The sequence below is a fragment of the Podarcis raffonei genome, chromosome 3 (genome assembly GCF_027172205.1).
Source record: "Podarcis raffonei isolate rPodRaf1 chromosome 3, rPodRaf1.pri, whole genome shotgun sequence".
Taxonomy (NCBI): domain Eukaryota; kingdom Metazoa; phylum Chordata; class Lepidosauria; order Squamata; family Lacertidae; genus Podarcis; species Podarcis raffonei.
Window position 1 is genome coordinate 123,294,804 of NC_070604.1, and position 25,400 is coordinate 123,320,203.

The 25,400-nt window shown below is 49.5% G+C and overlaps 1 protein-coding gene across 2 annotated transcripts; it reads right to left on the bottom strand.

Moving 5' to 3' along the window:
• Positions 1-616: 616 nt before the first annotated feature.
• HADHB (hydroxyacyl-CoA dehydrogenase trifunctional multienzyme complex subunit beta) lies at positions 617-25,169 on the bottom strand. Of its 2 annotated transcripts, XM_053383879.1 has the most exons (16): positions 25,050-25,169; positions 21,257-21,331; positions 20,697-20,738; positions 18,970-19,066; positions 18,105-18,149; positions 17,170-17,269; positions 14,016-14,103; positions 12,232-12,419; positions 8,641-8,821; positions 7,888-8,009; positions 6,372-6,451; positions 6,203-6,250; positions 3,878-3,965; positions 2,547-2,621; positions 1,022-1,186; positions 617-787 (listed from the first exon to the last, which is right to left on the bottom strand). In XM_053383879.1, the coding sequence occupies exons 2-16, from the start codon at positions 21,321-21,323 to the stop codon at positions 752-754; spliced, it is 1,422 nt and encodes a 473-aa protein (XP_053239854.1). In that variant the 5' UTR covers positions 21,324-21,331; positions 25,050-25,169; the 3' UTR covers positions 617-751. The 2 variants fall into 2 exon arrangements, with proteins under 2 accessions (XP_053239854.1, XP_053239855.1); XM_053383880.1 differs by lacking the exons at positions 20,697-20,738; positions 21,257-21,331; positions 25,050-25,169 and adding an exon at positions 20,579-20,658.
• Positions 25,170-25,400: the final 231 nt, after the last annotated feature.

Below are 25,400 nucleotides of genomic sequence, written 5' to 3' on the forward strand. Positions count from 1 at the left end.
GCTTGCTTCGCAAGACGAAAATGTCTTGCGTGTCTCGCCATTTCCCCCCCCGCTTTCCCCCCCTTTTTCTAAGCCGCTAAGCCGCTAATAGCCTTTTAGCAGCTCAGCCGCTAAGCCTTTAATAGCCGCTAAGCAGCTAAACCGCTAATAGCGCTAATCCGCTTAGCCGCTAATGGGGTTGCTTCGCAAGGCAAAGAAACCGCTAGACGAAGAGAATCGCGGAACGGATTCTTTTCGTCTTGCGAGGCACCACTGTAACTGGAGAGAATAAGACACACACTCGCCATCCCCGGCTTGTATCTCTCATTTATTAAGGCACAGATGTGGAGACACAAACGCTCCATCTTTGTTAACAGTCCACTTCCTTCGTGCTGAGCCCTCGCCCCTTGGGAAAAATTAAATATCCCAGTTGACTGCAGTTCAGATCGAAAACCCTACTGAAAAACGGCACCAGGCTTAACTTTAAAAACCGAAGCATTCATTTCTGGACTTACTGCTGCTTTCGGAAGTCAGAGCACTCCAAATCTTTAAGGTGTTCTCATGCAAGAATACGAGGAGGAGGTGTCCTGCATTTCAGAAGATAAACTGCAGAAGGCCCCTCTATGGACTAGGCAGAACTGCTACTAGAAAATATGTACAAAGGCCATTGGGCGTCCTTTCGAGGAAGGACCAGGGAGGGATTCTGGCATTAGCGCATTGAAGCGGGACGGCTGTGTCACGAAGGACGAGAGGAAGACAGTCCTGGATGGGGTTACTGTGGGTAACGCTCCACGATCATCGCGTGGCCCTGCAGGCAGAAGAGGAACAGGAAAGGGTTTATTCATTAAGGGACCTGCAGGTGGAGGAAGAAACCTCTCCCCTCCCACAGAGAGGCAGGAAGGAGGAAGGGGGTGGGATTTCTGGGAAAGGAGGACAGCAAAGGCTGCTATTTAGCAAGACCCTGCAAAGGCTGAGATGCCAACGGCAAGGCAGGCAGGCGGCAGTCCCACTGGGAGGGCGTGGTGGTGCTCCTTCGGCTTACCTGTCCTCCAGCGGCACATGCGGCCACTAGGCCGTACTGCCCTCCTTCCTTCTTCAGCCGGTGGGCAGCGGTCATGACCAAGCGGCATCCGGTGGCCCCAAAGGGGTGTCCCAGGGACAGCGACCCGCCCCAGTTGTTGAACTTCTCCAGAGGGGGAGCGCCGACCTGCAAGCAGAAGGCAAGAGAACGTAGGGCCCTGAGTGCGAGTTACCAAACTCACCACCAATGTGGGGAAGGATCAACTCCTGGTGGAAGATCAAGGGGGGTCCTTCCAGGTCATCAAGATGCCAAAGGAGGAAAGCCGTGGGGGCAGTGAGAAGAGAGAAAGCCCTGGCCTTGAAAACTGGGTACTGAGTTCAGGGGTTCCCCAAACTGTGGTCCTCAGGCCGCCAGTGGCCGGCCAGTTTCATTCAGGTGGTGCATAGGTGAAGCACATGTTCAATTTGAATTCCATAGAATTCACTGTGTAAGGTAAAGGTAAAGGTACCCCTGCCCGTATGGGCCAGTCGTGTCGGACTCTAGGGTTGTGCGCCCATTTCACTTAAGAGGCCATGGGCCAGCGCTGTCCGGAGACACTTCCGGGTCACGTGGCCAGCGTGACGAAGCTGCTCTGGCGAGCCAGCACCAGCGCAGCACACGGAAACGCCGTTTACCTTCCCGCTATAAAGCGGTACCTATTTATCTACTTGCACTTAGGGGTGCTTTCGAACTGCTAGGTGGGCAGGAGCTGGGACCGAAAGACGGGAGCTCACCCCGCCGCGGGGATTTGAACCGCCGACCGTGCGATCGGCAAGTCCTAGGCACTGAGGTTTTACCCACAGCGCCACCCGCGTCCCTTCACTGTGTAATACAATGAAATAAATTAAAGAAGCAATAAAACTACATTAAAAATCACACAGCTTCGAGCGCAGTGCATTTTCAAGTGGTCCTTGGGGAAAGAATTGGGAGCCACTGATCCAGCTCCAATCATCGTCTCCTCAATAATATTATTAATAATAATTTATTATTTATACCCCACCCATATGGCTGGGTTTCCCCAGCCACTCTTCAATGATGTTGCCTCTGCCCCAGGCCCTTTCCATTTTGCACGCAAGGCAAGAAGGTAAAAGGTAAAGGGGCCCCTGACCGTTAGGTCCAGTCGTGGCCGACTCTGGGGTTGCGGCGCTCATCTTGCTTTACTGGCCGAGGGAGCCAGCGTACAGCTTCCGGGTCATGTGGCCAGCAGGACTAAACCGCTTCTGGCGAACCAGAGCAGCGCACGGAAATGCCGTTTACCTTCCCGCCGGAGCGGTACCTATTTATCTACTTGCACTTTGACGTGCTTTCGAACTGCTAGGTTGGCAGGAGCAGGGGCCGAGCAACGGGAGCTCACCCCGTCGCGGGGATTCAAACCACTGACCTTCTGATTGGCAAGTCCTAGGCTCTGTGGTTTAACCCACAGCGCCACCCACAGGCAAGGCAAAGGGGAGGCTATAAAGGAGGAGGATGCACATTCACAGCAAAACTGCCAACATTGGCCCCTTACCTTAGACTTCCTGCCCATGTAGTTCTGGGCAAACCAATCCGAATCCATCGCTTTCATATTAGCTAGAATCTGCCCCTAGGAGGGAAAAGGGAGAGGAAGGGTGATGCTCTCGGGCAGCAACAGCAGATAAGAGTCCTAGAACTGTAGAAGCATTAAAATCGAGATGTGGAAAATATGGATACAAGGAGAAGCAGGACTAAGATGTGAAGATATGCTTCAGAGATGCAGACTGTGGGGAGCTCCGAAAAATTAATAATTATAATTTGGACTATAATTTGGTCTTTTTTTAGTTTTTTATTTTAGTTGGAGTATTATTATTTTTCCTTTTTAAAAAAATAATATTTATTACTTTTACCACAATTTAAACACTACAAAAAACCAAAAAAACCCCAATACGTTACAATACAAAGACACTAAGGTAAAGGTAAAGGTACCCCTGCCCGTACGGGCCAGTCTTAATAGACTCTGGGGTTGTGCGCCCATCTCACTCAAGAGGCCGGGGGCCAGCGCTGTCCGGAGACACTTCCAGGTCACGTGGCCAGCGTGACAAGCTGCATCTGGCGAGCCAGCGCAGCACACGGAACGCCGTTTACCTTCCCGCTGGTAAGCGGTCCCTATTTATCTACTTGCACCCGGGGGTGCTTTCGAACTGCTAGGTTGGCAGGCGCTGGGACCGAGCAACGGGAGCGCACCCCGCCGCGGGGATTCGAACCCCCGACCTTTCGATCGGCAAGTCCTAGGCGCTGAAGCTTTAACCCACAGCGCCACCCGCGTCCCTTACAAAGACACTACATAACACTAAAACATTAAATTAACAAGACAAAACAAAAACAATTTAAAAACACATCCAACAAACAAATAAAAAGAGAAAAAAATTTCAATATCTTATCTTCCTTTCACATATTTCCACGACCTCCTCACACCTCCCTTTTTGTATTCCACTTCTATTAATTATTTCAGCAATTCCTTTCCATCTTCCCCTGTTTTCTATCTAATTGGAGTATTATGATTGGACATATTAATTGGATGTTTTTTATTGGAAAATCAATAAAAATGGTTTTTTTAAAAAAAAGAACCCTAGAACTGTAGGCTCGGAAGGGGCCCCGAAGGGCCATCTAGTCCAGCCCCCTGCAAGGCAGGAATCCCTGTCACGCAACCTCTCTTTAAAAGCCTCAAAGGAAGGAGGGTCCACCATTGGAGACCACTGGTCCAGGTCCCACCCTTTGAAGCAGGAGACGGCAAGCTTGTTCAGTCTTGTACACGGCAGCCCTTCAGATGTTTGAAGATGGCTATCCTATGGCCTCTCAGCCTCCCCTCTCAGAAATACTTACTGCAAAGGCCTCGTGGAATTCAAAGACATCAATGTCTGCCATTGTTAAGCCGGCCCTTTCCAGGACTTTGGGCGTCGCGTAGGTTGGCCTGGGAGGAGAGCAGAACGGAGAGCGGTGTTCAGAGTGGCTGTGTATGCAGAAAGAGCTGCCTGCCTAGGGAGGAGGCTTGCAGGGGCCAGCCCCGGGGGCCGCTGCCTGTCTCACCAGCACCCAGAAAGCCCTTCTGGGTTGAATATGCACCCCATCCTCTGCTAAGATGCTCAGGGCTATTTTTAGTTGCTTAAGGCCTACAAGACACAATACAGGGTTGAAGTAGCTTCAGGTTGAGTGTTTTCGGGTTGCGCTCCATGGAGACCCGGAAGTAACAGAGCACGTTACTTCCAGGTTTCGCCACTTGAGCATGCGCTCAAAATGACATCGTGCGCATGTGCAGACACGCAGACGCGGGTTGCGTTCGCTTCAGGATGCGAACAGGGCTCCGGAACGGATCCCGTTCACATCCAGAGGTACCACTGTACTGAGATGGGGGCTGGTGGGCAGGAGGAATTGTGACACCCCAACCAGAACCACTCCAAAGTGCAATAAGGTTTTATGCAGTTCCTCTGAGCTGCCAGGACTCAGGCTTGGCCCCCTCTCTCAAGGCCTCGGTTCCAAAATCCAGGCACCCAAACTGGGGCGCGGGCATTGTTGGCAAACTTGTATTTCTTGCCACTAATCAGCATTCACCTGCTCCAACTTGGCCGCCTCCCCTGAATGACTCTGGGATGGGGCTGATGTCAACCACTTGAGTCCCACCCCACGGAGAGAGTAGAAGGGGCTGGGCATGCATGCCCAAGAGTCAAAGAGATGGGTGGCCCCTGCCTTGCCTGCCTCGGGCCCCAGCTACTTGCAGGACCTGAAAACTGCCCAACCCCAATCGCCCCAGGAATATCGGAACTGCCCACTGAGAGCCAGTGTGGCCTAATGGTTAGAGGAGGCACCCCAAACTCGGCCCTCCAGCTGTTTCAGGACTACAACCCCCATCATTCCTAGCTGACAGGACCAGTGGTCAGGGATGATGGGAATTGTACAGGTGAAACTCGGAAAATTAGAATATTGTGATGACATGGCTCCCCAAATCAACACAGACTGTGTAAGCTTCACACTGGACTTCAAGTATCTGGCATTGTGTGCCTCCCCATTCTTCCTCCAGACTCTGAGTCCTTGGTTTCCAAATGAGATGCAAAAGCTGCTCTCATCAGAAATGAGATTTGGGGAGCCACGCCACGCCACGCCGCATTGAGGCAGTAATTGATGCAAAAGGGGCCCAAACCAAGTACTGAGTACATATGCATGCTTCTACTTCTCAGAGCTCCAATATTGCTCTATTTGCAGTCCTTGTTTTGCTGATTTCATTTAATATTCTAATTTTCTGAGACTGTGAATTTGGGGTTTTCATCAGCTGTACACTATAAGATCACAATTATAACAAATAAAGGCTTGACATATCTCGCTTTGCATGTCATGAGTCTATCTCATATATTTGTTTCACCTTTTAAGTTGAATTACTGAAATAAATGAACTTTTCCACAATATTCTAATTTTCCGAGTTTCACCTGTAGTCCCAAAACAGCTGGAGGGCCGAGTTTGGGGATGCCTGGGTTAGAGTGTTGGACTAGAACCTGGGAGACGGGGGTTCAAATCTGGACTCAGCCATGAAGCTCACAGGGTGACCAGGGTCCAGTCGCTGCCTTCTCCCAGCCTAACCTGCCTCTCAGGGCTGTTGTGGTGCATTAAACGAGGAAGGGGAGAACCATGCACATCACCTTTAGCTCCTTGGAGAAAAGAGTTGGAATATAGGTAAAGACAAAGGGACCCCTGACCATTAGGTCCAGTCGTGACCGACTCTGGGGTTGCCGCACTCATCTCACTTTATTGGCCGAGGGAGCCGGTGTTTGTCCGCAGACAGCTTCTGGCCAGCATGACTAAGCCGCTTCTGGCGAACCAGAGCAGCGCACAGAAACGCCGTTTACTTCCTGCCAGGGCGGTACCTATTTATCTACTTGAACTTTGAGGTGCTTTCAAACTGCTAGGTTGGCAGGAGCAGGGACTGAGCAACGGAAGCTCACCCTGTCGCGGGGATTTGAACCACCGACCTTCTGATCGGCAAGTCCTAGGCTCTGTGATTTAACCCACAGCGCCACCCGCGTCCCATAAACACAACAAATAAACAAACTAGGAAAGGATATAGCCAGGCGGCTTTGGGAGAGGGCAGAACTGGCTGTGTGTGGCTGGAAAGGCAGCCTCAGGTCTTTCAACGGAGAGGAAGAACGATTTGCAACATACCCAAGCAGGAGCTGGTCCTTTGGGTCCTGGGAGACGTACACAAAATCCCTGGGGGAGAAAAGCAAATAAGTTGGGGGTTCTTGGAGGGAGGAGACAGCGGAGGGAAAGGCCTGCCACACTATCAAAAGGGATGGTGTGGAAAAGCAGATGATGGATGCCCGCGTAGTACCTGAGGTAGGCCTTTGGTTTGTACCCCATCGCTAAAGCCTTCTCTTCGGACATCAGCAGCACCGCCGAGGCCCCGTCAGTCTGGGGGAAAGGAGCCAAGAATATTCCGTCAGCCAAGAGCAGGGACCGCTCCTACCCCCACAATCTGCCTGTCTCTGTATTCAGCTGCACTACATATGAATTGTAGAGTTGGAAGGGACCCCTAAGGGTCATCCAGCCTGACCCCCTGCAATGCAGAAATCACAATCGGGAAAAGGACGTTGCATTTTAGTGAGTTTCAACCTCAGGAACTCAAAAGGAAGGCTTAAAATTCACTGTCCTTCTATGACATGTCGAGATCAAAGCCTCCTTCTCAAAGAGGCAGCCAGCCTGCATCTGTGGTGCCAGGAAAGGGGAGAGACAGCTGTTTATGGGGGGGGGTATTGATACATAGGGCCTAAAGCAGGAGGGGTTGGGGGGGAAAGAAAGCTGAGGTGGTCTTTCTGCTGTTGTTGGGCCATAACTCCCATCCCCCTTGACAGTTGGCCATCCCGGCTGGGCCTGATGAGAGATTACGCTCCATTCATGTTCAATGCCAAACAACGGGCTGGCAGCAGGCAAGTGAGCGCCAGGCACTGGCAGTCTCTCCTCCCATCCCACTGGCCCCCTGGGGACAGGCCTAAAGAGGGACGCTGTATGTCTGTACAGAGCCAATTGCAGTTTGCTGGCAAACCAAAAGTAAGATCTCTATCTCTGCAAAGTCAAATTTCTTTACCTCTTTTAGCCCTATCTATCTATCTATCTATCTATCTATCTATCTATCTATCTATCATCTATCTAAAAGGGATGCGGGTGGCACTGTGGTCTAAACCACTGAGCCTAGGGCTTGCCTATCAGAAAGTCGGCGGTTCGAATCCCCACAACGGGGTGAGCTCCCGTTGCTCAGTCCCTGCTCCTGCCAACCTAGCAGTTTGAAAGCACGAAGTGCAAGTAGATAAATAGGTACCGCTCTGGCGGGAAGGTAAACGGCGTTTCCGTGCGCTGCTCTGGTTTGCCAGAAGTGGCTTAGTCATGCTGGCCACATGACCCGTAAGAAGCTATCTGCGGACAAACGCTGGCTCCCTCAGCCTATAGAGCAAGACGAGCGCGCAACCCCAGAGTCGTCCGTGACTGGACCTAATGGTCAGGGGTACCTCTATCTATCTATCTATCTATCTATCTATCTATCTATCTATTTTAAATCATATAAACACATATCAGCTAAATCTTGGGCCACAGAGTGCTCTAAGGATGCAAGAAGAGCCTTTAGCTGGATCAGGCCCAGGGGGCCCCATCCTGCCCAGCAACCTGTTCGCAGAGGAGCTGACCAGATGCCTATGGGAAACCTGCGGGCAGGATTCAAACACAAGACCGCTCTTGCCTCCTGAGGTTTCTGGGTATTCAGAAGCATCGCTGCCTCCAACTCTGGTCGATGATTCCAGTGATTCTAGCGCAGCTGAAAATCCCTTGTTCAAATGATGCTGCGTGTGGTGCCTTACCAGGAAAGACGAGTTGGCGGCTGTGACTGTCCCGTAGGGCTTGACAAAGGCGGCTTTCAGCCTCCCCATCTGCTCCATCGATGACGGGCGGACTCCGTTGTCCCGCACAACCGTGTCCCTGCCTGGCAGAACCAAGGATTTTTAGAGCCCTGCAGAGTCCCAAGATTTGGCTAGCTATTTTCAGACCAGTATTTAAGCTTCAGGCTTCCTCATTTCTGCAGTGCCCAAGGATACCCTCTCCTCAGCAACGTCTCCCGTACCTACAGGCCCTCTCTTCCCTATCCCCAATCCACCCATTTTGCTCCTAGAAGCCCTTCCTTTCACTAGGACTTTCTGCCTCTGCCTGGGGTCACAGCAGCCAAAGTGGTACACCCAGATTCAGGATCAAAGTCGGCCAAATGTGATGATGAGGATGATGATAATAATAATAATAATTTTTATTTATATCCCGCCCTGAGTAAACACCAATAAAATCACAGTAAAAACATAATAGGGGGAAAAGAAAAAGAAAAAAAAGAAAAAACCCAATTTAAAATACAGGTTAAAATGCAATTTAAAATGCAGCCTCATTTTAAAGGTAAAGGTAAAGGTAAAGAGACCCCTGACCATTAGGTTCAGTCATGTGGGTGGAAGAGAACTGGGCTTCCCCCTCCTGCAGCAGATAATTCTTACCCCCTCCCCATCCACAAGTTCCCAAGCGATGCCCCACGAATTGCCCAGGGGTTCCTCCCAACAGGACCCCCACCGCGGTACCTGGCACTTTGAAGGACACAAGGTCAGTGAGGAGCCCTTCGTCCTGGGCTTTCTTGGCCAGGCTGTGGGAGCGCAGGGCATACTCGTCCTGCTCCAAGCGCGAGATGGCAAAGGCGGCTGCCAGGCGGTCTGCCGAGTGGCCCATCGTCTCGCTGGTGGAGAACTCGGCCACGGCTGGGAGCTGGTGGGAGCCAGAGAGGGCTTGGTGAAAATCGGTCATAGGAAGGCGCCCGGTACCGAATCAAACCATTGGTCCAAAGTACCCCTGAGCTACATGCAGACAGCGCCAACACAAATAATAATAATAAATAAATAAGAACAAAAATGTGAACCCACCACCGAGACCATTCCATTGTAACTATCCAACCTCCCAAAATTTCAACACCTCTTGCAATGGTTTGACCCCTTTCCGTTTTAACAGTGCAAATTCTACAAACAGCCTCCATATCTCCTCAAAATCATTTCTCCTGCATATTCCCTGTTTACTTTAACAGCACATGTTAATTTATCATTCATAGCTATATCCCACACCTCTTTATACCATTCTTCCATTTTATATTCACCTTGCCCCTTCCACGTCCTAGCTATAATAATTCATGCAGCTTTCAATAAGTTTGTGAGCAAGTCCTTCACAGCCTGCAAACCTTCCACCCCCTCGTAAATTGATAACAGTGCTACCTCTGGACTTTCAGTCAGCTTTAACCCAGTGATTTATGTTATCTCTTTAATAATAATAATAATAATAATAAATAATAATAAATTTTATTTATATCCCGCCCTCCCCAGCCGAAGCCGGGCTCAGGGCGGCTAACAACAATCAAATAATCAAACAATCAAATAAACCAACATTCTAAAAATATTTCATTATAAAAATTAATTAAAATCAAGTTAATGGCAACCATTAAACAAAGCTCTGTGCAGGTTGCCAGAGGAGGGAGTCAGGCTGCGCCCTGACCAAAGGCCTGGTGGAACAACTCTGTCTTGCAGGCCCTGCGGAAAGATGTCAAGTCCCGCAGGGCCCTAGTCTCTTCTGACAGAGCGTTCCACCAGATTGGAGCCGCAGCCGAGAAGGCCCTGGCTCTAGTTGAGGCCAGCCTAACCTCTCTGAGGCCTGGGACCTTCAGGATGTTTTTATTTGCAGACCGTAGGTTTCTTTGTGGGGCATACCAGGAGAGGCGGTCCCGTAGGTACGAGGGTCCTAGGCCGTATAGGGCTTTAAAGGTTAAAACCAGCACCTTAAACCTGATCCTGTACTCCACCGGGAGCCAGTGCAGCTGATATAGCACCGGATGAATGTGGTCTCGCAGCGAAGACCCCATAAGGAGTCTCGCCGCGGCATTCTGCACCCGCTGGAGTTTCTGGGTCAGTCTCAAGGGCAGCCCCACGTAGAGCGAGTTACAATAATCCAGTCTGGAGGTGACCGTCGCATGGATCACAGTGGCTAGGTCAGGGCGAGAGAGATAAGGGGCCAACTGCTTAGCTTGGCGGAGATGAAAAAATGCCGCCTTTGTTATAGCTGTAATCTGCGCCTCCATAGAGAGGGAGGTATCGAAGATTACACCCAAACTCTTAACGGACGGTGCTGGCACTAACTGCACCCCCGCAAGAGATGGGAGTTGCCCCCTCAATCCCATATCGTCCCGTCCCAGCCAGAGGACCTCTGTCTTCGAAGGATTTAACTTCAACCGGCTCCCACGTAACCATCCAGCCACAGCCTCCAGGCATCTGGTCAGTGTGTCTGGGGCCGAGTCAGGATGGCCATCCATCAACAGATAGAGTTGGGTGTCATCGGAATACTGATGGCAACCCAGCCCAAAACTCCGAACAAGCTGGGCGAGGGGGCGCATAAAGATGTTAAAAAGCATCGGGGAGAGAATCGCACCCTGAGGCACTCCACACACCAAGGAGTGGCGCGATGACAATTCCCCCCCAAGCGCCACCCTCTGTCCCCGACCAGAGAGAAACGAGCGCAGCCATTGGAGGACTGTGCCCTGGATCCCCACGTCGGCAAGGCGGTGGTCTAGGAGTTCGTGATCGACCATGTCGAAGGCTGCTGACAGGTCTAAAAGAATCAGCAGCCCTGACCCGCCTCGATCCAGCTGCCTGCGGAGATCATCTGTTAGGGCGACCAGAGCCGTCTCGGTCCCATGACCAGCGCGGAAGCCGGACTGGAATGGATCGAGAGCCGATGTTTCATCCAGAAACCTACCAAGCTGTTCAGCAACCGCTCTCTCAATCACCTTACCCAGGAATGGGAGATTTAAACACCCTTTGCCATTTTTTTTAACATATATACACCCCCACCACATGTGAACATAATTCCCTGTTTCCTGGCATCCCCTCCAACATAACACCAATGGCCCATCTAGTCCAGCATCCTTTCTCACAGTGGCCTTTAAAGCCCTAAACCAGGGGTCGGCAACCTGAGGCCCATGGGCCACAAGCAGCTCGTGGGGGTCATTTAACCGGCCCATGGACCCCCACCGCCCGCTCGGTTGGCTCCCGTGCGACATGCTAAATCGGCACAGAGCAGAGCAGGGACCGCCTTCCGCGACACTGGCCGGCTTTCCATTGGCTGCAGGAAGCTCCTGTAGCCAATGGGAAGCTGCACATGCCTCCTCAGCGCCAGAAGGAGCACGGGAAATAGCGTTTGCACATGCATGTGTGCACACGCGCACACTCCAGCCCATTCTGGCATCTGCAGGACCGTGAACTGGCCCAAGCCACAAAAACTTTGCCAACCCCTGCCCTAAACGGCCTCTGCCCAGTATACCTGAAGGAGCGTCTCCACCCCCATCGTTCAGCCCGGACACGGAGGTCCAGCTCCGAGGAACTTCTGGCGGTTCACTCCCTGCGAGAAGTGAAGTCACAGGGAACCAGGCAGAGGGCCTTCTTGGTGGTGGCGCCCACCTTGTGGAACGCCCTCCCATCAGATGTCAAGGAAATAAACAACTATCTGACTTTTAGAAGACATCTGAAGGCAGCCCTGTTTAGGGAAGCTTTTAATGTCTGAAGTTTTATTCTGTATTTAACGTTCTGTTGAAAGCCGCCCAGAGTGGCTGGGGAAACCCAGCCAGATGGGCAGAGTAGAACTAACAAATTATCATTATTAAGAAACCAGCAAGCAGGATCTGAGCACAAGAACAACTTTCCTCTCCTGCGGTTTCCAGGAACTGGTATTCAGAAGCATCACTGCCTCTGACGGTGGACACTGTCGAAAGCCCTCTCCTCTATGAATGTATAACCCTCTTTTAAAGGCAAGCTGGTGGCCATCATTGCCCTCTGCAGGAGTGAGTTCCATGGTTTAACTATATGCGAACTATATGTGAAGAAGGACTTTGGTCTGTCCTGAATTTTCCAGCATTCAGCTTCTTTCGCAGCTTCTTGGTTTCCTTGAGTGCTGGGAACTGAACACCAGACTAACGGTTGTTTTAGGAGCTGAAGACGTGAAGAACAGAGGACAGAGACACTCAACTGTCCCAGCCCACGAGCCACCAGCCAGCCTGAAGTCACTTGGTTTGTCCTATTTTTGTCCTCACCGAACAAGCAAGAGGAGAGAGAAATGGGGTTAGCCTTGTTCATTGTTTTTACCTCTGGAGCAAAGTAATCGGGACGGATCCTGGAGATGAGGGACAGCCTCTGGCCCAAGCTTTTTGCCCTCGTGAGTCCAAGCATTGTCTTCCTCATTTTCCGGCTGTGTCTGATGGGAACGTCGGACATCAGCTCAACGCCACCAGCCACCACCACGTCCATCTGGCCAGATGCAATGAGACCGACTCCTGCAGAGATTGGGAGGAAGGAGGCGCCCAGGAGTTACACTTTCCAGGAGAGAAAAGGCAGCATGACCTCCTGCGTGAGAAATGCCCTCCCTGCCACTGCCCTTGGGTACTTGCCCAGGGGGAGCTCCCACTCGCCAAGGAACGGCCAGGCGCTCCCTTTAAGCTCCTGAGTGTCCTTTGCACCCACATCTTTACCTGCCCCATGTGGTAGCAGCAGGTGGCCGTGGTCTGAGGGAAATGGCCTCATGGCCTCTTTACGCAGACTCCAGCCCAATCCGTCTAGAACAGCGGTTCTCAACCTGTGGGTCCCCAGATGTTGTTGGACTACAACTCCCATCATCCCTGAGCTAGCTAGGGGTGATGGGAGTTGTAGTTCAACAACATCTGGGGACCCACAGGTTGAGAAAGGCTGGTCTAGAGCATTTACAGAAAGGTTATCAGCCTTCCAGATTTAGAACACCTGAAGCAACACATTCGCCAATTCTTACTTGAAATCTTTGCTCAACCGAAACCATTTCCATCCATTTTTACTGAGCGCAGTGTCTACTGCAACTGCGAAAATTTCTTGCCCTCTAGTTGCTCCCATTGTAAGTGGAGGGGGGTGTTTCTATGGGCTGTTTTGAACCTTCTTCCTTCCATGCTCAGCCTCCTAGGTCAACCTGCTCCTCTGTCTTGCTTAGATCTCACCCATTTGCTGTCCTAAGTGGGACAGCAGCAAGAAGCTGCCAGACACCCCTTCTGCATAGGACCAGGCACAGTGGTCCCCAAACATTTTTGGATCGCTGCCCCCTTGGTTCCATAAACTCACTCCAGTGCACCTGCCCTACCCTATGAAAAGCATAATTCAGAACTCTGCTCTACACAACCCTCTGATGAAAATGATAAAACAATAAAATTCATAACATTAACCATCCGTTGCACAATTACTCAAAATCCAATGAAAACTATTTAGTTTAATTGATTCAACAAAAGGGAAGACCCTGATCCAGTGAAACCCGCCATTGCCAACAGCTGGCCATCTTGTGATGACTCAGAATCGTAAATACAAACAAACGTGACCAAAGAAAATAAAATTGAAAGCGATAAGAACGGTAAAACTTTAACTACGAAGCGAGGAAGCTGCTCCGCTCTGGGCTCCAGCCTGGTCAGTTGTAAATAAAAGATCAAGGCCCTAAGAGGGCCCAATCCAGTGCCCCCCCTGCCCCCCGCTTGTCTCTTAGCCTTCCCCTAGGTAAACCCACTGGCCCCAGGGGGTGGTACCACCCACCTGGGAACCACTGACCAGGCACGTGTCCAGCCATCAATCCACAAGAAGGAACAGGGCTGCTTACCAGAGAGAGATGCATTTTTGGCTTTTGCCAACATGTGTTCAAACATTTAACAGTTTTTTTTTAAATGAAAAGAAAGGTGCTTTTTGAAAGAGGAGGCTGCTGTTTCTGGACAGAGCAGAGAGCAATGAACTCCCACTTAGGAGACCCAGGGCAATGCCTTGCTTCCTGCTGGAGAAGCATCCTACAGGTTCTTTGCAACTCTACAGCCAATGGCTGCATGCCCCCTTGTTCTTCAACTGTGCCCACCCCCAGGCAACGTTGGTACCTGTTGTCATTGCCTGGTTTGAAGAGATGCACGCCATGGTGACCGTGTGGGCAGGTGTTTTGTCAGAGAAGCCAGCTCCCAGGGCAGCCTACAGAGAGGAACACAATGCAGAAAGCTTAGCAAACAGAGTGCTGAGAAAGAGCTTGTCTTTACAACACTTCCTGCGGTGGGAAGCAGGCTGCGACTTGTGTATCAGTTGACTTTGCAGAAATCTCCTGAGGGGCTGCTGGGTCTTGCCAAAGGCCATTTGACATATTATGTGGCTGAGCAGGGAGGTGAATCTACTCTTTGGGTCCGTACAGACAACCACTTGCTAGCACAAGAAGCCTGCAGAAACTATGAATCTTCTGCTATTCAAAAGTAGGGTAGCGGTCAATGAAACCATTTGTCCCCTAAGCACACATTCTGGAGTCTCTGCTTGTTCACTGGAAGCACTCACCTAATTGCACTTTAAGATTTCAGCATTTCAGAAGAGGCTACTATTGTTCTGAGGATGAAGACAAAATATCCGCAAAATGTGACAAGTTATGTACGCTGAGAGCCAGTGGTGCAGGACTAGGACCTGGGAGGTAAAGGTAAAGGGACCCCTGACCATTAGGTCCAGTCGTGGCCGCCTCTGGGGTTGCAGTGCTCATCTCGTTTATTGGCCGAGGGAGCCGGCATACAGCTTCCGGGTCATGTGGCCAGCATGACTAAGCCGCTTCTGGCGAACCAGAGCAGCGCACGGAAACGCCGTTTACCTTCCCGCCGGAGCGGTACCTATTTATCTACTTGCACTTTGACGTGCTTTCGAACTGCTAGGTTGGCAGGAGCAGGGACCGAGCAATGGGAGCTCACCCCGTCGCGGGGATTCGAACCGCCAACCTTCTGATCGGCAAGTCCTAAGCTCTGTGGTTTAACCCACAGCGCCACCCACGTCCCAGGACCTAGGAGACCAGGGTTCAAATCCTTGCTTGGCCATGAAGGTCACTGGGTGACCCTTTGGAGACAGACACTGCCTCCCAGCCTAACCTACCTCACAGGGTTTTTGTGGGGATTGAATGAGGAGGGGGAGAACCATGTATGTCACTATGAGCTCCTGGGCGTAAAAGGCAGGGTATAAATGCAATAAAATGAATAAGATAACATGTAATTGCCACCCTGGGCTCCTTCGAGAGGATGGGCAGGGTATAAAGTGAATAAATAAATCCTATTTTTACTCCATACATTTAAATCAAGCTGACAGAAGGGGAAGCTCAACATTTGTCAGGAGGAAAATATTAAAATTGACTGCATCAAGTTGATGGACAATGCGGAACTGGCAAAAATGACCAGAAGAATCAGAAATCAGGAAGACCAAAACGTTAATAAGGAATGGGGAAAATTTATAATTTGTCTTAAAAACAACTGTAAACAGTTAAAACCGTTAGGACTGCAATAACACTTTTAGTTTAATGGTGAATTTTGAACATAATGGAGAAGTAAAAGATTCGAATTATTATAAAAGATGCAGGAGGAAATGATTAATAATAGGACCCACAAAGGGGAGCAGGGAAGTCCAGGAGATTCCTTGGGAAAAAAATTTATGTTGTATGTTGGATATGTGAGTGTAAAACTCTGATTTGAAAACCAAATAAACAAACTTACAAAAAAAATTTTTTTTAAATTGACTGCATCACCAATGCTTGCATTACTTACTCTAGAAAAAAAGTTGCATAAATGGTTAAAAAAAAGTTGCATAAATGGTCATGGCGCTCAGCCTAATGACAATTATGACCAGGCTTCATAATCTCTGGATAAAGGGGGACGAGGGCTGGGAAAAGCCCATCTCTACCAGAGAGAAGAAGAAGAAGAAGAAGAAGAAGAAGAAGAAGAAGAAGAAGAAGAAGAAGAAGAAGAAGAAGTAGAAGTAGAAGTAGAAGAAGAAGAAAAAGAAGAAGAAGAAGAAGAAGAGTTTGGACTTGATATCCAGCCTTTCACTCCTTTTAAGGAGTCTCAAAGCGGCTAACATTCTCCTTCCCCTTCCTCCCCCACAACAAACACTCTGTGAGGTGAGTGGGGCTGAGAGACTTCAGAGAAGTGGGACTGGCCCAAGGTCACCCAGCAGCTGCATGTGGAGGAGCGGAGACGCGAACCCGGTTCCCCAGATTACAAGTCTACCACTCTTATCCACTACACCACACTGGCTGGTGTAGTAGGAAACTGTTGCTAGCCAGAGTCCGCAGAGCCCTAGGCTAGGTGAGCCAATGGCCTGGCTGAAGATTTCCATGGGGCTGGACCCGATGACCCTTTGGCTCCCTTCCAACACTACAATTCTGTGATGCTACGGGATAAGACAGCCCCCGCCACGTGTCCATGAGACAGGAGGAAAACACCTGAGTCATGGAGGCTTGGATACACATTGCCACAGAATGCTGCTCCTGAGACACAGCCAAGTGGGTGAAAGTTCAGGACAGAGCTGGAAGTTAAAATTAAAAACAAGGGCTGGACTGAGCAGCCTGTGAGATGGGAGCCAGCAGGCTGTGGCAGGATCCTGGAGAAGCACTGCCAGGCTGGAGCAGGCAGCTCTACACAGCGTCCGATGGCACTGGGCTTTCCCTGCCAGACAGCCGCACAAACGGTTGCTTGGCCTTAAGAGAGCAGGTGCAGGTACTGCAAGACGTTCTGGCCACGGTCAGAAACCAGGGATCATTTGCACGCAAAACAAAAAGTCACTGGTGGAGAATTGCCAAGGGTTGCTGATAAATACTGACGATTCCCAGTGTTTGCAATCTACGCTTACGCAGACAGGCGCACTGGCAACATCAAATATTTTGTAAACGAAAGGGGATCCCAGCTGGCAAGTTCAAAGTCTGCTGATATGGGCTCTCTTTTAGGGGAGGGGTCGTGGCTCAGTGGCAGAGGGTCTGCCTTGCAAGCAGAAGGTCCCAGCCTCTCCAGGTAAGGTGGGGAGAGACTCTAGCCTGAAACCCTGGAGAGCCACTGCTGCCTGATATTGTAGACAATACTGAGGCAGATGGACCAAGGACTTGTTATTAGGCAGCTTCCAGGGAATGAACAGGTTGACACCCACCGTGATTGCCCATTCATAAAACACACAACTGGTATTCAAGCGACCGCAGAGAGATGTTCTGCTGTGTAGCTGCCTAGCGCTTCTTTCAATAATTTGACATACCTCTCTAGCTACATTGCTGGTTTTCACCTCCTGGATAACGGTGCCAAACACAATGTAGTCCACAACATCCTTGGGCACATCAGTCCGGTTCAGCAAGCCTCTGCGGGAAAAAGTCAGAGAGGAAAAAATCAGTGGTAGGCAGGCCAAACCAAGAGCATTTCCCTCTTGGTGGTTATTTCACATTAGCTGTGAAGCAACTGGGTTTAGAAGATGAACCTGCTTTAGGGTTGCCATACGTTCGAATTTTCTGTACATATCCAGCATCTGGCCAGAAATCAGTAAAATGTCTGGGGAAATCCAGATGTATGGCTGCCCATGTTGGCAGTGCCATTTTCCATAAAAAGATATCAAAAATGGCAATTTGCGATTTTGCCGAAAAAGCTCAACAGCTTTGCACTGTTTGAAATATGGACTGCAAGAAGATCCAACCTCTCCATTCTGAAGGAAATCAGCCCTGAGTGCTCACTGGAAGGACAGATCCTGAAGCTGAGGCTCCAAGACTTTGGCCACCTCGTGAGAAGAGAAGACTCCCTGGAAAAGACCCTGATGTTGGGAAAGATGGAGGGCCCAAGGAGAAGGGGACGACAGAGGACGAGATGGTGGGACAGTGTTCTCGAAGCCACCAGCATGAGTTTGACCAAACTGCAGGAGGCAGTGGAAGACAGGAGTGCCTGGCGTGCTCTGATCCATGGGGTCACGAAGAGTCGGACACGACTCAGCGACTAAACAACAACAACCTGTTTGCTCAGCAACAACACAGCAGCAGAGATCCAGTTGCTGCGCACACCCAGATCCACAGCTTTCATAGCAGCCATGTTACCCCACTAACATATTTGTTTTGTCACTCCAAGTAAATCTAGAGTGTAACTCCTGCCATTCAGGGAAAAAAACTATCCAATTGTTGTTGTTGTTTTACCCATTAACTCACTACTTACTTTAGTGCCGCTCTGGCCAAGTCATGTGGCATCAAGTCTGCATACCTGACGATTAGAGAGGAAAGGAAAACATTAAGGTCTGAACAATGCAAGGATTTCTAATTTTTTTTGCTCAGTGCAGGGTGAACAGATCAATCAAATCTTTATTACGGTCACAGACCAGCATAAGTAGGGTGGGGTACAATCATTTAAAATCTGCAAAACATTCTGGAAAGCTAAAATTATTAAAACAGAAGGTATATACAAAAGACTATAAGAATCTAAAAGAAGCTAAAAGATTCTAACAGAAGCGTTAGGAACGTTAAACGGATGTGGAAGAGCATGAAAGGTTTGTATATAAAAGGATATGACTATCAATTTACAAAGCACTCTAATATGGGTGTTAATTAAATCTAGTTTGTGGCACAGGTCATGAACAGAGAAAAATGATGTGACCAGCAACCTTGTAACGTCGACTTTTAATCGACAAAATAATATAACCAATCAATAACTAATTATAAGTAATTCGACATTGCTACGAGTGCTGTTTTGGATCATAAGGCTGGTCCATGAAAATATACTGAATTACTTAATGGAAGTAAAGTCCACTGCAAAAGGGGACGTTGCCTGGTAAATATTGGCAATGCCTCATAACTTTTCAGCCACTCACTGCTCTACGGATGGGCACAGGACAATGGTATCTGCCTCCTCGAGTCTCTTATTTACAATGCCAGGATAGTAAGCGCATCATCTTCAGTTAACTTTAAATTAATTTTATTAGCAGTAAGCTGCACAGGCATTTTCTCCGTCAACACCAGGTTTCCCCTGAGACTTTAGAAGTCCTTTACAAGTCCCCAGACTTTACAAGGAAGGATTTAATACTCACGAGGTTCCTGACTGCAGAAATGGAATGCGAACCCCGTCCACCACCACAATATTCTTCACCCCATTTTTAGCCAAGGTTTTTTTAGTCTTGGGCTGAGCTGTGGAAAGAGAATGATAAGCATGGGTTTTTGAGTGAGAGTCCTTTTTGAGTTTAAGCCAGGAAGGGGGAACTCTGGGCACTTCAGAGACTGCTGGCTTCTAGTTCCCACCATCCCTGACCACTGGCCGTGCCTGCTGGGGCGGATTGAAGCCCAATCCAACAAGACCTGGAGGGTCATTAGTTCTCCATCCCTGGTTTAAGTCAAAACCTGAGTTTAATTCCCCATCACAGTCACCATTCAGTCTGAGAAGCATTCAAGAGTGTGTGTTCCGCTATGCCCAATCTATTGGCAAAACATACTCCTGAAACAACATACACAAAGTTTCATGAACACTGAAAAGTGCTAATCCTTATAACCTACTCCCAAATGCTGAAAAGTTGAAGGAATTGAGTATAAAGAAATAACTTTTACGGACAAGGTTGCTAACATAACAATAAATGGCCTATTAGATATTGGGGCAATCTTGGATCCCCAAACAGCAAATGCAATTTAAAGCCAGGCAAACAGGGACACCCAGTTTCTATTGCATAAAGAGGGTCTCACTTCGCAAGGTGACGTTCTGTACCAGAACACCAGCTTTTGTGAATTCCGCACAGGTATGTTTTGCAGTGAGCACAAAATGTTCGCAGAAACAAGACAAAATCAAAGTCTAAAGTACATCTTGGGTGTAGGTAGTGCATGCCTAACCCAATTCAGTGGAAGAAGACACTAAGTAAAGAGACTTGGAGACCTGGTTGTAAAGAGGACCCAAGGTTATCTTATTGAGAGCCTTGAGACTCTCTTCCCAAGAACCTGCAATCAGTCTCATTAAACCGTTATTCCAGTTTGACCACTCCCTTACAAGATTCCTGTACATCACTGGGAGTGCCGGCCTGAGATCACAGAGAGTTGCTACTAGATCCCTAACAATTTTGTAATAATGTAAAAGGCAAAACAAGAAACTATTGCTGGAGCTAGAAAGGATTTCTCTCTTAGTTTGTTGCTGTTGTTTTAAGAAGACAAATCAGAATCAACTGAGAGATGCAATGCACTTACAGTCATACCTCGGGTTACAGCCGCTTCAGGTTGCATTTTTTCGGGTTACAGACCGCCGAAACTCGGAAGTACCAGAACGGGTTACTTCCAGGTTTTGGCAGTCACATATGCACAAAATCGTGCTTTGCGCATGCGCAGAAACGCTGAATCGCAATCCGTGCATGCGCAGATTCACTGACGTGGGCTGCGAACGCTGCGGGTTGCGAACGTGCATCCCGCATGGATCACGTTCGCAGCCTGAGCATCCACTGTACTTGAAATCAACCAGTGGAATTTCTTTCCAAGTTTGACAGGGGATCTGTATGATCCTAAGCCTCCAACACACTCCCAAGCTAGTTGCAAGACTACACCAGCCCTTAAGTTGATGTACTTTATTCCCCAGCCACTGCCTGCTGTCCTGCCATCCGTGGTTGGGAATTAAAAACCAAACCCCAGACCACAGCAGGAAAAGAAGAAAATGTCCCTTCTCCCCACCTTCTGCTCTGGCCAGCATGAGCTGGCAGGTCTTACGAAGGACAATTTCTCCAACAGAGCATCTTCTCCACCCCACCTCCACCTTAGGGTTGCTCTACTGGTGATGTTATTGGTTTACCTGCTGTCTGTAACTGGGGCGAACAGCTGAGGGATCTTACAGCTGGAAGAAAAGCAGAACAAAATCCAAGTTAGGAACAAAGCAACAGCACCAGAGATTATCTCAATTACCAAAGATCAAAGAGACTCTAATGTTTAGGATGAACAGTGGCAGGAATACAGCTGCAGCTTTTCTTTGGACTCCATTTGGATGACAGTGCTTTCAAGTTCAGATCACTTCCAAATATGCAACTGGCCTATTGTGCAATTGATTGTCCTGGTTTACAGACAAAGCAATCTGGCACAGATGTTCAGATGATAAGGCATTAAAACAAAAGGAATCATTTAGGCAGGGCCACTGGCATCCTAGTTTAGTTATTGTGCAAGTTTTCTATGGCAGATCGTGCCCAAAGCAGCTTGAAATAAACATGAAGTATAAAAACAGAGCGACATATTTAGACACAATTACAAGACGCTGCAAAAGCTTCAAATAAGATAAATGATTCATGCTGTCAACGTTACAGTTAGTTTCTTTTAATATTTGTACAAATTTGGTGCCTAACCAGAAGCAGCTGAACTTACCTAATCGAGCAGCCCATGGCGAGATAGCAGGAAGCGTTCTGGCAGAGCAGGTCAGCATGGATGTCATTTTGGAATCTGAAATGAGGGGGGGGGGGTTAGACAGCCAGTGATTTATCTTGCTTGGCTTGTTAGCAACATTCATGTTGTTCAGCCAATTCAGCTCACATGCCCGGTCCAGGAAAGTCAAGGTCATCACTCCCCCCACCCCACTTGCTTTCCAAAGCCACTGCCAAGTCTTCAGACAGATCACTGGGCAAGCAGAAACCACAACCTGAGACACAATGATGTGGTTCTTTCTCTACAGTGCAAAGATGCAAAACCGATTAAATGACTGCAGATTCCCCCCCAGTATTTTATGGAAACTTTTTGAAGCAATGTTGCCCAAGGGGCAAAGTAGCCCTATGTCTTTGGTAAAGCCAGAGAGTTTGCAACCCCAGTAAACAGAGTTTTCTACTGTTGTGTCTCTGTCTTTGTTTTAAATCTCTACCTGAACAGGCACTTAGCATGTTTAAGAAATGACAAAGGATAGCTTTACACATCAGATTAAGACTGTAAAGAGCCTATGTTGTTTAACACTGTGCTCAAAGCATTCTCTCTCCATTCCAAGACAAGAAATTCAGCTTTATTAAAAGTCAAATACCTCAACAAAGAATTCTTACACGTGTTCGGCTCATAATCATGTTGCCCATTCATTTCCCTAATCTTTCATTCCAGGAACCAACCTCCCCAGCTCCATGTTACAAACAAGTTAGCCTTCAGAGGCGGGAGGGCAGGTCTGGTTTTTTTGGAGACCAGCATGGCTCCTATTTAGGAAGCATATGCTGCACTGAAGCATTTGGGAGCCTGTTTTCACTAAGGCAAATATTGGTCCACAATATATCCGATATTAAAAGTTTTACAAAGGAACAAGTTCCTCTCAATGCTGCACCAAGCTCCCTCCTTGCAGGTGGGTCCAAACCCTAAAATGGTTCTGGGACCACACCATCCCTCTGAACCAAATCCCACCCCACACTAAGTAATACCTAAACCTAGTCCACCCCCATTAAGGTCTTTGGGAAGAGGCTATAGCTTAGTGGTAGAGCATATTCTTTGCATGTATAAGGGCCCAGGCTGAATCTGCAACATTTATAGGTAGAACTGTGGAAGACTTGAGAGTCTGGAGAGACACTGTCAGTGAACAGAGAACCATATGATCCAGCTATCTTTCTCAACATAAGGCAGCTTCCTGTGTGCCAGCATAATATTAACAAAATGAACAGTTTCTTCTTGGGCCTCCAGCATCTGCCATCAGCTCAAAGCCCTCCCTTGTTCTCTATAAGAGCCATAGTATCCATCAAGTTTCAAAACTGGCAAATATACTACCTGTAAAAAAAAATATGCAACCAAAGAAAAACAACCACACAAGCCCAGGTAGTTTCATACATGTGAGGCTGGAGCAATGTGGAGACTGGACTACAAATTACAAAATCCCTGGTCTGAATTTCATGCCCGCCATGAGGCCGTAGTTAAGTAAACCACTCCCTCTCCTAAGAGTATAACATGGGGAAAACAATTGCTACCTCACAGGGCTGTTGTAAGTATGACGATAGGACTGTGTGCATTAAGCACTTTGACTGTTCTAAAGAGGCTATGAAGTATTCTGCATTGTAGTAATAATCTCTCTGTCCTTTCCTCGTTGTCATGGTTTGTAATAATAGTAATTCTTATTATTTACACCCCTCCCATCTGGCTGGGGTTCCACTTTCCTCAGCCACTCTGGGTGGCTTCCAGCACATAAAAAACCATAATAAAGGGTCATACATAAAAAAATTCCTGATACAGGGCTGCCTTCAGAAGCCTTTGGAAAGTTGTGTATCTCCTTGACATCTGGTGGGAGGGCGTTCCACAGGGCGGGTGCCACCACCAAGAAGGCCCTCTGCCTGGTTCCCTGTAACTTGGCTTCTCGCAGGGAGTGAACTGCCAAAAGGCCCTCGGAGCTGGACCTCAGTGTCTGGGCTGGACGATGGGGGTGGAGACGCTCCTTCAGGGATACTGGACCGAGGCCATTTAGGGCTTTACAGGTCAGCACCAACACTTTGAATTGTGCTCGGAAACGTACTGGGAGCCAATGCAGGTCTTTCAGGACTGGTGTAGTGGAAACTTTTAAGGAACTAGGGCAGGGTTTTGTCAATCAGAATATAAATACAGTGGTACTTCTGGTTATGTACTTAATTCGTTCCAGAGGTCCATTCTTAACCTGAAACTGTTCTTAACCTGAAGTACCACTTTAGCTAATGGGGCCTCCTGCTGCTGCTGCGCCGCCGGAGCCTGATTTCTGTTCTCATCCTGAAGCAAAGTTCTTAACCCGAGGTACTATTTCTGGGTTAGCGGAGTTTGTAACCTGAAGCGTATGTAACCCGAGAAATCACTGTACAGTGGTACCTTGGGTTAAGTACTTAATTTGTTCCAGAGGTCCGTACTTAACCTGGAACCGTTCTTAACCTGAAGCACCACTTTAGCTAATGGGGTCTCCCGCTGCTGCCACGCCGCTGGAGCACAATTTCTGTTCTCATCCTGAAGCAAAGTTCTTAACCCGTGGTACTATTTCTGGGTTAGCGGAGTCTGTAACCTGAAGCGTCTGTAACCTGAAGCATATGTAACCCGAGGTATCACTGTACTAAAAAAAATGGAAGTTAAAGGCTATCAAGGCATGCCTCTGGCATCCCCGGTCAGCAGAGGGCTACTGCCCCCAGGCCCTGCTTGTGGGCTTGCCATGAGGGAACCTGGCCGACCACTGCAAGAGCAAGAGGCTGGCCTGGATGGGGCCCCCGGTTTGGCCTGATCCAGCTGCAGGGGCTCTTCTTAGGGCCTCAATTCTGACGCCGGGAGTTTCCGTACTGCTCTGACTGAGCTCACTTCCCTTCCATACAAAACCCCCCACCCCACTTCCTTCAGCCCAACAACACAGGGTGTGTGTGTGTGCATCAGTCATGTGACCGTCGCCCCTGGTAATCCCTCGGGAGGCATAAATCCTCCCTGATCCCCTTGATCTCGGTCCTGTATACCTGAAGGAGCGTCTCCACCCCCATCATTCAGCCCGGACACTGAGATCCAGCGCCAAGGGCCTTCTGGCGGTTCCCTCATTGCGAGAAGTGAGGTTACAGGGAACCAGGCAGAGGGCCTTCTCGGTAGTGGCGCCTGCCCTGTGAAACGCCCTCCCATCAGATGTCAAAGAGATAAATAATTACCTGACATTCAGAAGACATCTTAAGGCAGCCCTGTTCAGGGAAGTTTTTAATATGTAACGCTGTACTGTTTTTAACACTGATTGGGAGCCGCCCAGAGTGGCTGGGGAAACTCAGCCAGATGGGCGGGGTATAAATAATAAATTATTATTATTATCATCATCATCATCATCATCATCATCATCATCTCATCCCGCCTTTCATTCCAAAGGAGCTCCTGGGTCCGAACACGGCTCTCTCTCTCTCTCTCTCCCCCACTACAACAGCCCTGTGAGGTATCCTGGAGCTGTAGAGTCGGAAGGGGCACCCAGGGGTCCTCTAGTCCAACCCCCTGCGGTGCAATGCATGGGGCTGAAGCTAAGGGAGGCGGAGGGCGGCTCAATGTCACCCCCCGAGAGCGGCCTCGAGGCTTGGTCCCCCTCCCCCCTCCATCCCACCATGGCTCTAACCACTGGGTCACACAGCCACCGCCCCACCCACCGCCCTCCAACCCCAGTCAGGACTCGAACCCGGCGCCCCACGGAGCTCGGAGAGCGAGGGGGACAACCGGCGGCCCTTCTCCTCCTCACCTGACGCGGCCGGCAGCCTCCTTCGCCCCTCCGACTCTCTCCCTCAGGCGTCGCCACGCCCCCTCCGAGCGCGCCTCGGCCAGGAAAGCCCCCTCCGGCCCCCGCCGTCGCCCTGGGGCTGACCTCGCTCCGCCTGACGCCGCGCGACGCTTCCCCCGGCCCATTCCGCGGAGGGAAAAACCCGCGAGGAAAGGGCGAAGCTTAACTTCGCGGGTGGCAAATATCCACATGGGGAGGAGGGCCGGGGGCGGCCGCGAGGGGGGCGTTTTCCAGCAGGCATCGCCGCGGACACCCCTTGACGTCGTCAAGAAGCGCCGGGGCGTCGCGGGAAGCCCCGCAGCGCCCCCTGGG

Bases quoted from the DNA above. Each gene is read 5' to 3' on its own strand.
- HADHB (XM_053383879.1), bottom strand. From the start codon at position 21,323: ATGACATCCATGCTGACCTGCTCTGCCAGAACGCTTCCTGCTATCTCG. The intron at 8,822-12,231 runs GTAAAAACAATG...GGCTCCCACCAG, and splicing joins CCGATTACTTTGCTCCAGAG to CTCCCAGCCGTGGCCGAGTT. The intron at 788-1,021 runs GTAAGCCGAAGG...TTCTGCCTGCAG, and splicing joins CATGTGCCGCTGGAGGACAG to GGCCACGCGATGATCGTGGA.